At 50.4% G+C, this 17,986-nt stretch overlaps 1 protein-coding gene across 2 annotated transcripts in view; it reads right to left on the minus strand.

Annotated features, from left to right (window-relative positions):
* LOC122381095 (excitatory amino acid transporter 2-like) overlaps positions 1-17,986 on the minus strand; it is a 34,234-nt gene that overhangs the window by 9,763 nt on the left and 6,485 nt on the right. For both annotated transcript variants that reach the window (XM_043364871.1, XM_043364870.1), the window contains one exon: positions 17,179-17,304. In XM_043364871.1, coding sequence (XP_043220806.1) covers positions 17,179-17,304 — 126 coding nt within the window. The remainder of the gene's footprint in view (positions 1-17,178; positions 17,305-17,986) is intronic.

A 17,986-nucleotide genomic window follows, 5' to 3' on the forward strand; every position in this document is an offset into this window, starting at 1 on the left:
CATCCGAAGCAGTCTCCCAGCGCGCCTGACACATTTGGTCCGCCGCTCACATCAGCCAATCCGTGCCATTTGTGGATCTAACCGGCGGCCCCGTCCCATCGCCATTAGAGATGCAGGATACCAACAGCGAACGATCACGGTCCCAGCCCGACTCAGCATCGCGGAGACTCGCAGGGTACTGGGATCAGGGAAACAGCTAGCACCTGCCATCTTCCTGACCAACCCCACGTCACTCAACAATAAATTGGACGAGCTATACGCGAACATACTGGAGTATGCCCCTGACGTTGTCTGCATCTCAGAAGTCTGGCAGGTCGATCAGGACAAGGCAAATTTCCCCGGCTTCAGCTTCTTTCAGCGACCCAGACTGCATCGTCGGGGAGGTGGCGTCGGCTGCTACGTCAGACAGTCTATTCCAGTGAAGCTACTGAATAGCCTCCAACCCTCTGAGGAAGACGTTGAAGTGATATGGCTTCAATTACGGCCTAAACACCTTCCGGCAGGTTCATCTAATATCTGCATCGCCACAGTCTACTTCCCACCAGGCTCGTGTGCAGAGCTGCGAGTGAAATATGAGGAGCACCTTCAGTTCGCCATTGATGAGCTCCGTACCCTGTATGACTGCCCTCGATTTATCATCTGCGGTGATTTCAACAGCTTTCCAGTTGAGTCCCTCTGCCGGCTCAATGGTTTGCATCAAATTGTAACAGCCCCCACGCACGGGGACTCAGTTCTGGACCTCATCCTGACCGATCTGGGTGACTATTATCACGAGCCTGTGATGCTGTCGCCCCTCGGGCGCTCCAAGCACGTCATCGTGCACGCTCGACCGCGCACCATCCAGCCGACACCGAGGGAACGAACGACCGTGCGAATGCTGCCGGACTCGGGAGTTAGAGCATTCGGCAGGTGGATCACAGCACACGACTGGACCCCCGTATATGAGGCGTCTTCCCCCGATGAACAGGTGGCGGTGCTGCAGTCAACGCTCTCCACTGCTCTAGACCGGTTTCTGCCTACCAAGACATTGCCAGTGCGACATCGAGGGAAGCCTCACATCACCGCCACCGTCCGACACGCCATTGCCCAGAAGCACAGAGTTTTCCGACTCGAGGGCATGTCCGACCGGTGGCGACATCTACGAAATAAGGCCACTCATCTGTGCCGCAAAGCCAAGGCGGAATTCTACGACAGGAAAATACGAGGAATGAGGACAGCAAAGCCGGCTACTTGGTACCGTCAAATCAAGAGTCTGACCGGCCGAGTAAAGAACGAACAGCTAAACTTCGCTGAGTATGAGACTGGTGGGGCGCTGGCGGAAGCGGTCAACCAGCACTTCGCATCTATCTCATCCCAGCTGCCGGCACTCAACCTGGAGGAATTCCCTGCCTACCTACCGGCGGACGCACCCCCACCGGTCATCCGACGAGCTGACGTCCAGAGGGAACTGAGCAGCATCCGCTCCAACATCTCCACCACACCGAATGAGCTACCAGCACGGCTGGTCAAGGAGTTTGCCTTCGAATTATCGCAGCCACTCACTCACATCTTCAACTCCTCGCTATCCTCCGGAAAATTTCCGTCTGCTTGGAAGCTATCCTTCATCACCCCCATTCCCAAGGTCAACCCTCCAACCTCTTTCAACGATCTTAGACCCATTTCACTCACCCCGCTCTTCTCCAAAATCTTTGAAGGATTTTTGACAACCTGGATCATGGCTGACATTACCCCATCACTTGACCCACACCAGTTCGGAAACAGGCCAGGCTACTCTACGGTACATTACCTGATCTCGCTATATGACTTCCTGGCTAAGAACACAGACAGCTCTTCAAACGCTGCGGCCATCCTGGCGATCGATTTTTCCAAGGCCTTCGACCTGGTTAGCCATGATGTCGTGCTCAGGAAACTACTGGACCAGCAAGTTCGTCCCTCCATCGTGCCTACAGTAGCCAGCTTCCTCAACGAGCGGAAACAGGTCGTTCGACTTGGTGGCTCGAATCCTGTCTCATCAGAGCTCACTACCACGTGTGGAACGCCCCAAGGGACAAAAATCGCCCCGATTGCATTTTTGGCTCATATAAATGACTGCGCAGTTACCGAAGATCATCGATGGAAGTATGTGGACGACCTCAGTATCGGCATCCTGTCTCCTGCAAGAGATGCAAACATTGTCCTTCAGAAAGCCCAGACGGCCGCATCCACTCTGGAAACATGGTCAGAGAACAATCTCATGAAGATCAACGGAAAAAAATGTCATATACTCATCTGCAACTTCTCTCACAACACGGATATGGACGGCGCAGTAATCATTAACAACGAACCAGTACCTGTCGTCTCTACCATGAAACTTCTCGGAGTCCATATTACTTCTGACTTAAAGGGACCCTCCCACCTTCAAAAAAGTTAATGAATTGGCATGAAAGTGATGTCGCTCGGTTCAGAAAGAGCAAAAACGAATATCTACCAAATTTCATCGAAAAATATTCACCGGTTTTCAAGATATTAGACTTTTACTTTTGTTTACTTTTTGGGATCTCCGCTATTCCTAGCGACTTTATTTGAAAGTGCGGCATTTGTTGCGCGCAAAGCAGCATATACCACCGCGTGCTACAAAACGTTTTAGTCAAACATTTAACGGACGTTCGAAAGCCTGATGACGTCATCAGATTCCCGTAATGGTTAAGAGATAGGGACCAAGCTGGTCCCACCCTGCAAGTAAAGGGAAGAAATTTCTTGAACACCATAAAGCTGCGGGGGTTGCAACCAGGATAAATGGTGGTTTCTGAGCCTGGCCGCAAACTTGGCTATCTCAACTCAAAACTAATGTTAAGGTGGGAGGGTCCCTTTAAAGTGGACGGCAAATACAAATCATATCACAAAAAACGCCTCTCGCAGGCTGTTCATGCTCACAGTCCTCCGTCAGTTCCATGCAGATCTGAGCGATATCCGCGCCGTCTACATCAGCTTCATTCGTCCATGTCTGGAATACTGCTCTCAACTGTGGCACACGGGACTGACACAGCAACAAGCACAAGCAATCGAGCAAGTTCAGAAAAGAGCTTGCAAAATCATGATAGGATACGAAAACTACACCGACTACGCCTCTGCCTGCCAGCTCCTCAACCTCGAGACTCTGAGCGAGCGTCGCGATGCTGTCCTCTGCAAGCTGGCGGCCGACATCCTCGCCAACCCCGCCCACCCACTGTACCCGGGCGAGCAGCTGGCAAATGTGAGGCGCCCTCTGCGCCGGCAGCGAAAGTTTGTCGTACCGCGGGCCAAAACTGAGCGGTATAAAAAGTCCACTGTGCCTGTACTCATAGATCTAATGAACAGGATGTGATCCCCACGTAGATATGTTCGGAGCTCTTTTGAAATGCACTGTGTTTTTAATTTTTGTGATGCTTTTCACTTCTTCATGTGGTGCCACCATTGCACAGCTCATGTACGGCCTTTTTACCAGTCGTTGACTGTCACGTGGTCAAATAAACCTTTATGTATGTATGTATGTATCTGTTCAAAGGGTTACCTATGTCACGGACCACCGACCTATTTTACTTCATTAACAATTTTCTGAGAACCCGAAAATCATTGAAGACTTAATAATGAAATGTTTGCCGATGTGTCCCGAATGTTATCCCTCGATGTGTGGAACTCCGACGGCAGAGCGGAGTTTTATTGGTCACCATGCAGGTGGGCCCGCCGCGGCCTCGGGCTTCCCACGACCGGCTGGCAGCCCTCTCGTAAACAGCTCTGACATAGAGCGCCAGGTGGGGTGGGGTAGGGTTGAGCGTTGGCTGGCCACGCCGCGGGCCGTCCCACGGCGTAATGACGTCAGCACGGCTCCGGCCGACCCACAACGCTCAGGTGCCAGTTGATTTACGCTGAGCCGGCATTTTTTATCGACAAAACGTGGCATTCCCGCTGCGCAAAAAGGTCCGCAGTTGGTGGGGTTCCAGCGGACCGCGCCCCCGTCGAGCTCCCGATCTGGGTCAGTTGAGAGCCGGACCGCTGTGGCCTGTGACAGTGACGGCTGGCGCCGCTGCGGTGTCGTCCATCGCACCGAGACGGGCGCGGACAGACGAGCCCACAGGCAGGCGACGGCACCGGGCCAAGAGCAGCCAGCGACAAGGTCTGGGACATGTGCACCGAGAGGATCGTATGGGGAAGTCTGGTCCTCAGCATCTTCTGGGAAGTTCTGTTATGCAACGTTGAAAAAATATCGAAGAATAAAATGTTATGCTACGCTTGCAATAGCCAATAACTCTCGCTTTTGGTAGCATAACAGCGCTGCTTTCCGCCAGCAGTTGTGGATGATTTCATGGCACCCCACCCCTGACGTGGACATTAGGATGCACCATCACGGCATCCCTGACAGTCCGAGCAGGGGCCGAGCCCAAACAATGGCCGGCGGCGGATCGGCCCGGCGCCCCTCCCCGGTCCAATGACCGGCCTCTGTCGGGTCACACGTGAGCCGGGCGCCCGTGGCGGCCACCGTCAGCAGCGGACGTCAGCAGACGGCCGGGCCAGTCCAATCTGTCACCGCTGCCGCCGTCATCGTCGCCGCCTCACTGCCAACTGCAACATCCCGGGCGCCGCGGGCCGGTGACCGTCTGACCGGGGCAGCTCGGGGGGCGCTCAGGACCGGGGCAGGACGGGACGGGACGGGGGAGGTCGGCATCCCAGGTGTGTCGCCGGTATGGCTATTTCGAGGCACCGGGCTGGCAGTGCGGAGGCGCCGGTGGCCGCAGCCAAACCATAGCTGTCGCTGTCACTGAACCGCAGACACAGAGCCAAATCCACCGGGATGAAAACACACTGCGCACTGCGAACTCGGCATCACAGCCCAGGGATGCCATCGCGCAGGCAGTACCGCGAAACTCGTAATTAGCAGCAGTGTGCCTATTCTAAATGCGGACTGCTCAGCCGTCGTCCTTGTGAAGAGTCGTCCTAATTTCTGCCAGTGTTGTGGCGCATTTTACGTGGCTTTGCTGACGTTTTGTTGCCGGTAGCGGGCTAATGTGCTCCAAGCTTCGGTGCACTTCTCGCGGAGTGCGAACCCCCTGACCTCAGACGACCACTGTCTCTCCCGCAGGTCCGTGTGACCATATACCAGCCGTATCGCCGCCACACCAGACACCGATGCGCTTATCTTGGCCGCCCGGGCGTCCGCCGCGGTTATACAAGCGGCCGCCGCCGGGCGAAATATGGAGTCGCGGAGAGTGGCCAGATGTCAGTGGGGCTAGCAGACGTCTGACACGGGAACAGGGGCCAGCGGGCGCTGACAGCAGCCAGATCGGTCCACATGTGGCTCTCAGACAGGTAACCCGATGCCTAACTCTAAGCCAAGTCGAACTGCTTATTTGTTTGTATGAATCAGGTGGGAGAGGCGGGCTTTGCGCTTTTATCTTTGCAGATTTTCAGATGTTTTGTGCAAGTTTAAGTATCAAAATGTAAATGGACATCGGACGGATGCATATTGATGACACCTCAGGTACTCGAGCGTCAATAATTTACAGAAATCTACGAAAACCTTTGCAAACGACTCGCTAGAAAAACATAGGTGAGCACGGGTATGAATCGACGCATCGTTTTTAGGGTTCCTTCGATGCCAACATCGTGAAGCCAGCTGGCACGCTCAGCACCGACCGGTTTTATTAGGTCACCGGGACAGTGTGATTTCGCTGTCACCACTGGGCTTAACTCTACACCTGTAGCTTCTCCCATTCGACAGCGCTGGAAAGAAAGTCGGCACAGCTACGACAGACACACACACACAGACACCTACACTCATCGTAATGCCCTTGCCCCGAACAAACACCTCGTGCTCTCGTGGAGCTTCGGTCGTGGACAGCGAGCCGCGTGCCAGCTGCCCTTCCCGCGTGACACGTGCCACGCGTGCCAGCCACGCAGCTCACGTGTCACGTGCTGTCGCTCGGATGTCGGTGACGGGTGACGTGTGTTGGCCGGTGTCACATTTTCGTGGGAGCGGGGATGATGTCTGAGAGTCGCGGAACAGTATGTGAAACGTTATCTGTTCGGAACAAAAATTACCAAATGCAGCTTGATGATATAGCTTTGCCAAACCCGAATGAATGAATAAATAGCATTAAATGAACGGGTAGGCATCATCGAGGCATCATCTCTTCACTTCTCCCACAATGCACTGCTTGCAATGGCTCTAGATATTCAGACCGAAATGGTGCTCCAACAAAGGTCATTGAGATGTGGCGTAAAGCTGCAATTCTAGAACGTTCATTCGATCTAGCAAGGTCCGGCATTGGCAACCAGACCGAGCGTATTGTGAAGCGTGCATGAAATGGCAAAGGTCGCTCGGCCTCAATGGCCGAGCGCCACAAAGTTTATGATGAATATAAAACTCTGGAGTCTGCAATTGCTCCCGATTTGAATAGTTGATGCAGTTTAACCTTCGTCATCGGAACGCCAACTGCGCTGCGTTCGGGTCCGACCGAACGAAAATAAACACTAGAATGGAGGATTTTCAGAACTCTGATGCCGCCGGCTCGCCGTCTGAAGCTCCGCACGTATAAGCCTGTAAGCTGCCGAGTTTTTGCTCTGCATTGGGAGCTGGGAGCTTCGTCAGCTCTGCGGCAGAGTCCGGGTCGCGCGGACCGCCTGCAGCCAGCTGGCGGCCGGCCGATCACGTGGCCCCGGCGTCGCGAGAATCAATACGGCAGGCGGCGGCGGCGGCCGGCGGCTGCATCCACTCAGACTTCGGGCCGCCCACAGCCCCGGAGATCAGTCTCCGCGCCGCCCACCAGTCTCCGAGCCGCCCACCAGTCTCCGAGCCGCCCACCAGTCTCCGCGCCGCCCACAGCCCCGGAGATCAGTCTCCGAGCCGCCCACCAGGCCACCAGTCTCCGAGCCGCCCACAGCCCCGGGGATCAGTCTCCGAGCCGCCCACAGCCCCGGAGATCAGTCTCCGCGCCGCCCACAGCCCCGGAGATCGGTCTCCGCGCCGCCCACAGCCCCGGAGATCAGTCTCCGAGCCGCCCACCAGTCTCCGAGCCGCCCACAGCCCCGGAGCTCAGTCCTAGCCGCCCACAGCCCCGGGGATCAGTCTCCGCGCCGCCCACAGTCCCGGGGATCGGTCTCCGCGCTGCCCATAGTCCCGGGGATCAGTCTCCGAGACGCCCACAGCCCGGCAGATCAGTCAGATCATATCGTCCGGGCTGGGAGATCAGTCCGGGCCGGGAGATCAGTCCAGCCCCGGAGATCAGTCCGTGCCGCCCACAGCCCGGGAGATCAGTCTCTGCGCCGCCCACATCCTCTGGGCTGGGAGATCAGTCCAGCTCGGGAGATCAGTTCATGCCGCCCTCAGTCCTGGCCGCCCACATCCTCCGGCCCGGCAGATCAGTCGTCAGACCCACTGGTCCTGGCAAAAGTTCTGTGACAGACACAGGGGCGGATCCAGGAATTTTCGGGAGGGGGGGCGGCAAGTCGAAATAGGGGCGACCTGGCAATCCGGGGGCGCTCCAAACAAAGGGGGCGCCAAACCGTCAAAATCGGGAGCTAAAAGCCCGCGCCGTGCTAGGGGGCGTTATCGCGCTCCCCCTCAGGTTTTTCGCAAATATCTGAAAAAACGGCTGCGCGCAGCGCCGCCATTTTCAGCATACCTTATCATGCATCTTTTTTGCACATGTTGTAAAAATGTCTGACGCGGGTGATGGAAGGTCAGGTCACCAGGTTATGTCAAGTGACCTAGCCTAAGAAAAAAAGTTCAAATGCTTACCATTGCTATACCGAATGAATGATTGCTTTCAACCTTTCAGCGATTGATGAAAGCAACACTATTCATGAAACGTATATCTCGGAATTTCGATATCTTAAGGTCAGGTCAGTTGTGCGACGTCTCCATTAGGTAGGTAGGTATAATTAAGTCTTTGGGAGAAAACTGAAAGGCATCTCTTTTGGACGAGCGCCATTTTAGACAATATCAAGCATTGGGATACATATAAAATTAACACACTGAATAAGAACATTGCACCTAGTGTGACCACTCATTATGTCCCAGAGGTCATCCCATGTCATGAAAGGTCCACAGCAGTTTTTTTTTAAATAACTTTTGATAGATTCAAGCTAGAGCGATAAAAACACCTCAGCTGTGTTCAGCTCGACGATACGCATCGACCGCTATGCAGCATGACCTTTTCCGGTCAGGTCATGACCTTGACCTGAGGTCAAATTCTCAAAATTACCCTTCATAAGGTCAACCTTTAGTTTGTTCGACGTGTCTCGACGACAGAAACGCAATGCTGGCAAACGTAATGTCGAGACTCTCTTGAGTCAAAAGTTATTGCAGGAAAACATTGTTCGTAAAAAGGCTATTTTTAGAGTCTTTTGCCCTCTGAAGGCTAAACCGTTGACCTGAGGTCAAATCTGAGCGCAGCTTGCAGAAACACCTTTAAAAGGGCTATCGAATGCGCTTTTCTGCGGCGCTATAGCTCTATTGGTTTCCGGGTTATGTGCCGCTGCTTCGAAAACGGAAAAATGTTGAAACAGGCAACATTTTACCTTTGATGACCTCTGGTGACCTGACATTCAACCTGACCTAAAAAATGACCGTTTTGTTTTCGTCCTGTTTTTTGACGATCTTTCGAATGCCGCTTATCGCATGTCAATACGCGGCCCAGGAGCCGAGTTAGACGAGGGAGTGTGCCCCCCCCCCCTCCCCAGCAGGACACGGAAAACTCAGACCACCAGCACGGCAGGGTTAAAAGTCGTAGATGGGCACCGCTACCCTAGCAAAAGATATTAGCAAAAAGGTGACCTCCATTTACTGGTGCAGTCCTCCTTCTCCCGGTGATGCCCCCTCCTTTTTCTGGAAGCGTCTCACTTATGCTGGTATGCCTCACTTCCCGGGGGCGCCCAACCTCTGCTTGGATCGCCTAATCCATTATGGAGAGACCCACTTTGCTTAAGTCGCCTCATTTCTTCCTTCTAAGAACGACCAATTTGCTGTAGGCGGCCCACTTATCTGGGACGCCCATCTTCTGCTAGAAGTGCCCCTCTTCTTCCTGATGCGTCCCACTTCTACTACGAGTGCACCTTTTCTGTTAGGGCGCCCCTTTGCTGCTGAGGAGTCTTTTCTACTGTGAATAGGGCGGCCCTCTCCTGTTTGACGACCCCAAATTCTGCTGGAGGCGCCCCACTTCTGCCCAACTTCTGGTGGGGTGCCCCTCTCTTGCAGGGGGCACTTCTCTTTTGCTGGAGACGCCACTCTTGTGGGGGCGCCCTTCCACTGCGGGGAACGTCTCTCTTCTGCCAGAGGCACCCCCTTTCTTCTTATGGGGCTCCTGTTTTTTTTTTTTCTGGGGCGAGGCGACCCTCTGCTGCTCGGAACGGGGCACACCTATCCTTTTACTGGGGCACCGCCCCTCTGCTGGGGTTGCCCTTCCGCTGTCGTCACGGGCGCCCCTCTTGGTAGAATATACTCCTTTTCTTTTTGTAATGGGGCGCCCCTCTTCTACCGGGGGCGCCCATCTGCTGCTGGGGCGTGTGTCTTCTGCCGGATATTGTCAATGGGGCACCCATATCCTGTTTGGCGGGCCCAACCTCTGCTGGAGGCTGCCTATTTCTGATAACTTTTGCTGTGGCGCCTCTCTTCTGCTGGGGCGCCCCTCTTCTGCTTGGGGCGCCCGTCTCCTACTGGAGACCCCTCTCTTCTGCTGGGGCGCCCCTCTTCTGCCAGTGGCACCCATTTTCTTATTATGGGGCTCCTTTTTTGCTGGGGCGCCCAGCTGCTGTCAGGGCGCCCCTCTTCTCGGAATGGGGGCGCCTCTCTCCTTTTGCTGGGGCGTCGCTCCTCTTCCGGGGGACACGTCTCCTGCTAAGGGTGCCCTTCCGCTGCCAGGGGCGCCCCTCTTGAACAGAAGGTATTTTATATTCTTGTAACAAGACGCCCTCTTCTGCTGGGGGCGCCCATCTGCTGCTGGGGCGACTCTCATCTGCTGGGAATGGGCAGTTGGGCGTCGCTCTCCTGCTTGGTGAGCCCAACTTCTGCTGGAGGCGCCCTATTTCTGCTGAACCTTTGCTGTGTCGCCGCTCTTCTGCTCGGGGCGCCCTCTCTGCCGCGGGATATGGGCGCCTTTTTCGGATGGCGGGGGGGGGGGGGCGGCCGCCCCCGTCGCCCCCCCTGGATCCGCGCCTGGACAGACACCCGACACTGTCCGTGTCGGCGACAGAGAGGCCGCCGCAGGCATCCCTCCGACTTGGCCACAGAACTCTGGTCTTGGAGACCGCCCAAAGATAGGCCAGCCTCAGCCATCAGAATCATAACTCTCTTTCTTGGCAACAGTGCAGCAGAAAATGAGCCACCAGACCACTTAGACCTCCATTGAGGCTTGAGCAGTAGCTTCAACGAGCTCTGCTTCTTTAGCAGCAGACATGAGACAGGGAAGTTATAGCCGGTAATAGCCACTACGCAAAACCTGGATGTCATGCTTTTTGGTAGCATTGTCCTTAAAACCTGCAATAGCCTGTAAACTGAGTCGTCCTTAGGCCTATCTCAGTTGGTGACATACCAGGGAAATAAGCTAAAATTAGAGCGCTCTATTTATTGCTCCTGCCCCATGTTGAAGAGATACCCCTAAAAGCGTGATCTTTTATCGGCCCTTACGCAGCAAGGCAGTACTTCTCAGACCGGTGGATGGTATCAATAGAAAGAGAATACGTCAAAGATTAACATGAATTAATTAAAATAACATTAAAATGTTAATTAAGCGTGGAAATTAGTCCCAAACTTAAGCTAATTATTGCTCCTACCTCGGCGACGGCGCTCCCCGCAGTCAGCGGAGAAGCTAAAATAAAAGCCACCATCCTCCTCCGTAAGTCAATTTTAGAGCGGCCGAGCGCGGCCGAGTGGGCCGATGCAAGGGCCGATGCGGGGCCACCAAACTGAGGTGAGACGTGGCTAGCAATTGCGAACTGCCATAGAAATCAATATCTTAAGACGTACAATATGGGATGATTACTCTGAAGCTGGAGTGAAAGCATGAGTAGATTGCAAGAAACGAAATGCATAGATTGGTTGAATTATGTACAATAGGCACAGCTCAGATGAAGCCATTTCTTTGATGTTGACATTTGACATAACCCTTCCTCTCCTCACCTACGACCTAAGTACGTTGGCAGTTACCGGCATAGTTTTTTGCACGAGTGTAATTCGCCATCGGACCGCAATGCATGTTGCTAGGCTGCTGCAATTACAACGAACATACGAATACTGCCTTCATTTGTAGACGTTTGTTTTTTTTAGGCGGTCTTTGACGTACAAGGGGGCATACCTGTCGACAACTTGAGTTTCTCCGAATTTCAAAAACTCCCAGAATTCCAATTCCTTATGCACTGTTGTAGGTACAGCTATGTTCACAAGTTTTCGTTTCCTCCTGCTCTAAAAAGGATGATATTTGTCGATTTCGTGCGTCGCTGATAGAAGGGTGCGTTTAATAATTAGGCCCAACGCTTTCTGCATCCGCGAGTACCTTGAAAAGAACAACAGTTTCCATTTATTACACTATGGGACAAGTGACAAAATGACCACTGCAACACGCATGAAACGGAGCTCATATTCCTAAAAATGTCTACAATCACTTCTTTTCTGACACTATTAGCAAATGCCATCTCAGGTTAGGTGGTTGACAGACAGTCAATGGAGATCTGGGGAGACTGAGTGATGCCAATTCACCACTTAACTGATAATGAGGGCCGAGGGAAGAGAAACATGCAACATGCACAACTGACAACTTGACAAGCGACAAAACACTACCACTATTGCGCAGTGCACAACAAATTACAGCAGCCAGCCCAAAAATGCTTTTGGTGGCTAATTGCAAAACAAGTCACTAATAAATGTCTTAGTTGCAGCTGAACACTGCACAATGATCACACTGTTCACACATTGAGTGAGATGCCACAGGTGGTTTGAATCACACTTTGGTACAACTGCAAATCTGAAGTGTTGTCATGAGGTTCATGCCTCCATGATCACAGCACTTTGGTTGTGGTTGGCATAACACTTGTAGTCTGCAGAGTTCCACATGAACTGCAGACACCTCATCTGGTGGTCTTCATGTTGCTCAACTTCTTCAGGAGGCAAATGTCGACCACCCAGCGGAAGCATGGTCCTGCAGAAAAGAAAGGTAATGCATAAGGTACAAACATTATCTGCTGAAACAGCCCCTTCTGTTTGCTGTTATTAAACTTTTAACATAACATAACAACATGTATTCCATGTATATTACATTTGTTGAAGTAAAATACTGCCGGCTTTTTCAAAACCAGAAAATGAAATTATATTGTGGCATAATTCACATGCTCAGCTATCAGTATCAAATAATAAATTAATTTAAAATTTGGCATATTCTATACAACACATTCATAGAATGTTCTACTTCACGTCACAAGGACTCACAATCTTTCTGTTGGGTGTTTGATTGACGCATTAACTAGGTTAGTCTTAGGTTTTATTATTGCAAAAAATTCATATTGCATTATTGTATCAAAATACTGCCAGCAATGACAAAACAAGAGCATGAAATGTCAATGAGCAAGCCGCCTTTCCTAAAAATGGATTACTTTGAAAAGAATTTTAGTTTTTTTAAGGAAAAGGAGAAATGGTTATCAGGTAATTATCAAAAACCACTCAACCAGCAAGTGGCTGGGTGGTTTCACAGCAAACATCAAGCCAAAACATATGCTTACATTTATCTAACAATTGAGCCATTTGACTACACAAGGATATGTGAGCAAAATAAGAATCCAATCATCCAATGTTGACTTCCTTACAAAGTTTATGCCTTATTTTATGAAAATGTGTCACTAGAATATGATACTTATCATCGAATATTATTTAACTTACGATTTATTTCGATCGGAACGCACATGGGGTCCCGCGCCATTTTCGTCGACGATAAATATGATAGTGTTTCATGAAGAGATAAGGGGTTTCAATGGTCTTTCAAAGCAATAATTTGATGCAAAAATTTGTAGGAAATAATATAAAGCTGGTTCAAATGGCCATCAACCATTTAAAACACCGAAAATACTCACAACTCCGTCCCGACAACCACGCAGCACCGCGCACGCCACACTACTGGCACAATGCCAGAACTGCCGTCACAGCAGAAATGTTTTTTTTTCTCGATTGCAATTGTGGAATTATTTATTAAACAGATGATTATCTTTCTGAAAAACCGACTGATTTCATACACAGATGCATGGAAAATAAAAAAATCCCGGTAAGTTTATTTGTATGGGACCGTGTATATCACACCACGGTGAGATTTACACAATACCGGCCATTTGTGTAAATCACACCCACCCCGGTGTGATATACACAAAATCTACTACGTAGTGTAAATCACACCCGGGTGAGGAATACACAGAGAGGGCAGCTGTGTGTATATCTCACCACGATGTGACGTCATAGCAACGCTGAACGTCCATTGGTCAGAGCAGTGACTCTGCTCGCCCATTGGTCAGATCAGACTAAGCACTACGAATATTCCGGCGGCATTCCGGGCGTCCTCTCTCTCGGAATCAGGTGACCGCCTGGCCTAGTGGTGAAGGTGCTTGCACCATGATACGAATGTTGCGGGTTCGAGTCCCGTCGGTGCGGGCGCTTTTTCCCGCATTTTCGCTTTTCCTTGGTAGCGGTGGGTTCGCTGCCGACCGACAAGTTTAAAAGCACCAATACAATATGGAAAGCGACGTCTGAATGCTCGTGGCGAAGCGGTGCAGTGCCGAAGGCAATGCCTTAGGAGAGATTACAGGCAATGGTAAGTCAAATATTTTTAGGTTAAGTGGTTGTGTATCTGGCTTCAGGCCGAAGGCCTGAAGCCTGATGCACAACCACTTAACCTAAAAATATTTGACTTACCATTGCTTGCAATCTCTTCATGCGAGTACCTTCTTCCTCATCCACGGGTAGGCAAAAATCAGTAGGTCAGGTTAGGTTAGGTTAGGTTAGGTTAGGTTAGGTTAGGTTAGGTCAGGTCAGGTCAGGTCTAAGGTTTGGTTAAGTGTCTTGTTACCGTGCCTACTGTGTAAATCTCACCCAGGTGCTGCGTGGTTTGACACCCAGGTGTGATTTACCCACTACCGAGCACACAGTGTATATCACACCCTGGTGAGATTTACACATTGGCTAGGCCTACTGTGTAAATCACACCCAGGTGCTGCGTGGTTTGACACCCAGATGTGATTTACACACTAGGAGCACATTGTGTATATCACACCACGGTGTGATTTACGCATTTGCCGGGCCTACTGTGTAAATCACACCCAGGTGCTGCGTGGTCTGACACCCGGGTGTGATTTACACACTAGGAGCACATTGTGTATATCACACCACGGTGTGATTTACGCATTGCCGGCCCACTGTGTAAATCACACTCCGCGTGGTGTGATATACACAGGAGTAGTGTATTGTGTAAATCACACCCGGGTGAGGTTTACGCTACAGTGCGATGCATTATGTAAATCTCACCGTGGTGTGATATACACGCGTCCTATTTGTATTGTTTTGTCGATTTTGACATGCTCCTAGTTTGCAGCCATATTTCGATATGTTCTACAGGGAGTTCAGAATTATTTCAGGACCAATCTTTTCCTCATTCATTTTCCCGTCGATCATGAAATTTTTAGAGCGGAACAATTAGTTTCCAGGCGGTCCGAGCGGTTTTTGTGAGAAGGGTGCAAAAATCGGCGTCATTTTTAGAGCCTCGACACCAGCTCAACACAGGACCCTATGGGAGACGGTGAAGTAGCGGGAGCAATAAATAGAGCGCTCTAATTTTAGCTTCTTTCCCTGGCGTGTCACCGACTGATCTTGGCTTTACATTCGTCTTTGCTCGCAATTCGCATCGCGAGCACCAGCGAGAGATACCCTGAGCGAGAGGGCTGATCACAAATACGACTGACCGTTAGTCTGTGCCGCCGTGCACCAGTGCGTTGCGGGCTAGCCTACCATCGCCAAATGCGATGTCCGCCGAGTTGCCCAAGCGTAGTGCCGCCGAGATTCCGAGAGCGTAGAATCTACATCAAAGCTAAAGCATGTCTGTTTTTAATGCAGGGATGAGCCTTAATTATTTGTGAATTACGCTGACGTCAAACTGACAGTGGTGTGGAATTATCATCCGCTCGACAAAATGTGCCTAATGCTATAAGAGCAAAGTGTTGACGTAGGAAAAAGTTTTCAAAATCCAGCAAATCAAAATATCGAGTCAACAGCTTTGCTCGCTCCGTTTTTATCCCCGTATGCGTAGACCACTATATACCAAAAAGATAATTTTTTGAGTTGGCAAACTTGATCTCTTCATCCGGCGTCATTCGGTGTTATGAATCAGTTCGCAGACGAGCAAAAGGTCCAATGCTGCTATTGGTTTAATTGATATTCATCTCCCATTCTCGTAAGAAGGCTTTTCCAGAAAACATTTCATTAAAAAAACCTATCGTCATGGGTTGGTGAACTTTGTAAGATATTATATTTTTTAGGCACGAGATGTTGTCAGGTGGCACGGCCAATATTCGTGCGGGACAATAAAAACCAACGCACCATAAAAAAACTTTCAATACTTAGGGTAGACCGGGGCAAGTCGCCCCGCCGAGGTAAAACGCCTCACCGATGTTTCTCGGAACTGGCAGGGTTCTGGGGAAACATCATCTCTTCTATAAAACGTGCACTATATGATCATTATATGAGCAGACTGGAAAGAAATTGTGATGACTCTTTCGGGAGATATAGCTAAAAATGTGTTTTTTGAGTGATTTTTATGTTTTGTTGTCAGATTATGAATCATGGCGTTCTTTTATGGTCCACATTAGGTTAACGACTTTTATGTATTTTGAACAACTATTGTCTGACGCTTATCATGCCGGGTTGGTTCGTGTTAAATTATGTCTTACTGGAGTGCAAGGCGTTGTTCTCTGACCGAACTACGTGATGGGGTAAAACGCCCCAGAAGGTCGCGGGGCAAAAAGCCCCTGGGGCGTTTTACCTCTTGTGTTGTTGGGGCTACCCACTTTCTAATGTTCGGTAGCTGGCGAACAGTAAGTTTCTATGCCTTTATGTGTATTTTTCTCAGCAACTGGATGGCAAAGGAAGTATTTTGTTAACATTTGCATTGCAATAATTTATTATTTGGTCTTATGAGGTAGGTGAAAAACCTGCTCATACAACAGTGTCATATGCTGAGCACCTGAAAGGATGGAATGTGCTAACTTCAGTGCCGTGCCTCCAGAGGTCTAACGGACCTCTCACATAAGATTTAGCCAACTACCATGTTAAATCTTTAATCTAAGGTATGGGGCTACTTGCCCCAGGCCGTGGGGCGTTTTGCCCTGGGGTTGGGGCAAAATGCCCCATTTGCAGTTGCTTCACAAATCACTTCCTAGCTTGGAGTCCGATCATAAGTGAATCAATTTGAGGGGTGCAATTTAAAGTAAAATGTCCAAAGAACGCATTGAGCACAAATTTGGCCTTTCAGGTGATGTGGGACAAAATTTATGTAGCAAAATAAATTATCTGGGGCGTCTTGCCCCAGGCTACCCTACCTTTTGAATGACACATTAATAATTCTCATAGCATAATTACTTTCCGAGATATAACGATTACCTATTTATCGTCTCTTTTTAACACCCTGTATAAGATCTCTATGGCTTCACCCACGAATTGTCAGTCCGCTTCCGGCGCTCCAAAACACGCTCCGTGAGGTTGACCTTCAGTCGACCCTTCCCCAAAGCTTACGAGTCAAACAAGTGACTGGTATGAGACAATGTGCCGATCAAGGGGATTCACTCGATCACGGGGCTAAAATAACGCCAAGTCAATGTTGAAGAGCACTTAGTCGCACAGCTTTTTCAAGATAACATTGTTCTGGTTTTTATTTCACAACGTAGGCACTATCATATTTTCTAGAGCTCGATTAATAAATAAGAGACTGTTGAGTGTTCACGCTTCCACCGTAACAACAGCATGTGTATTTTCAAGTACTTTTAGGTAAGTGATTTTACGCCTGCAAGAAATTGTCAAACGAGCCAATCGAAGATCCCTTACTTGACATGGCGGACTAACGACTACACATGTTCGACTGACTTTGTGACATGTTGGCTCTTTGACCCGACCTCTCCCGTTCCAGCCCGGTGACCCCGACTGACCTGTGACCAGACTGGCGATCACCAGCGGCACTATCATCAGCTTCAGCAGCCGCATGAACAGCTCGCCCGGGTAGGCGATCAGCAGTCGGGCCGTCTCGCTCGGCTGGTACGGCTTGATGGAAACGCCTGCGGGCACACCGGGGGCGCCGACACGTCAGCAGGGCAGGGCAAGACCGAGGGGTAGGTGACTTAAGGAGAGTTGAGTGACACTGAACGAGACCGAATAATTTTTTAACGATACACATATGTATTCCTCAAGTAAACTATGAAATATCAGACACATTAGAGATATGAACTTGGTGAGTGAAGTAATTCGTTATATCAATGCGATCATTATATTGATTTTTTTCTTCACAATATCCACTTCCCACTGACGAAAGCAGCATGTGATCGAAACTTTTGGCATTTTAGGTTCGTTTTGTCATGTTGTCACGACTTTACCTCCCAAGAAGGCCTGGATATTTAAGCGGTGAGTTGGATAATGAGACAGGAGAACATATATGAATATGTGCAATGCAGGGAATCGTGATGCCTGATGGTATCTAGCAAGTCTGAGAAATTGAGGATCAAATACGTTATACGTTAGGTCGAAGCAAACTCAGGCATGGGACCCTTTCAGAGGACCGAGCTTTCCACGTGTAGGTACTCCTGAGTTTCAGTCACCGGCCAACTATGTTCAGAATCAGAAGGGGAGCACAGGGTAGAGTCGCTGAGCCTAGTACGGAAGATGTGTCTGGTCCAAAATGAGCTGGAGCAGGCACGATACTAGGCCATGATCCGGCCCGGAGACAGCCAGGTCCGGAGTAGG

The sequence above is a fragment of the Amphibalanus amphitrite genome, unplaced genomic scaffold (assembly GCF_019059575.1).
Source record: "Amphibalanus amphitrite isolate SeventyFive unplaced genomic scaffold, NRLGWU_Aamphi_draft 000114F_arrow, whole genome shotgun sequence".
NCBI lineage: Eukaryota > Metazoa > Arthropoda > Thecostraca > Balanomorpha > Balanidae > Amphibalanus > Amphibalanus amphitrite.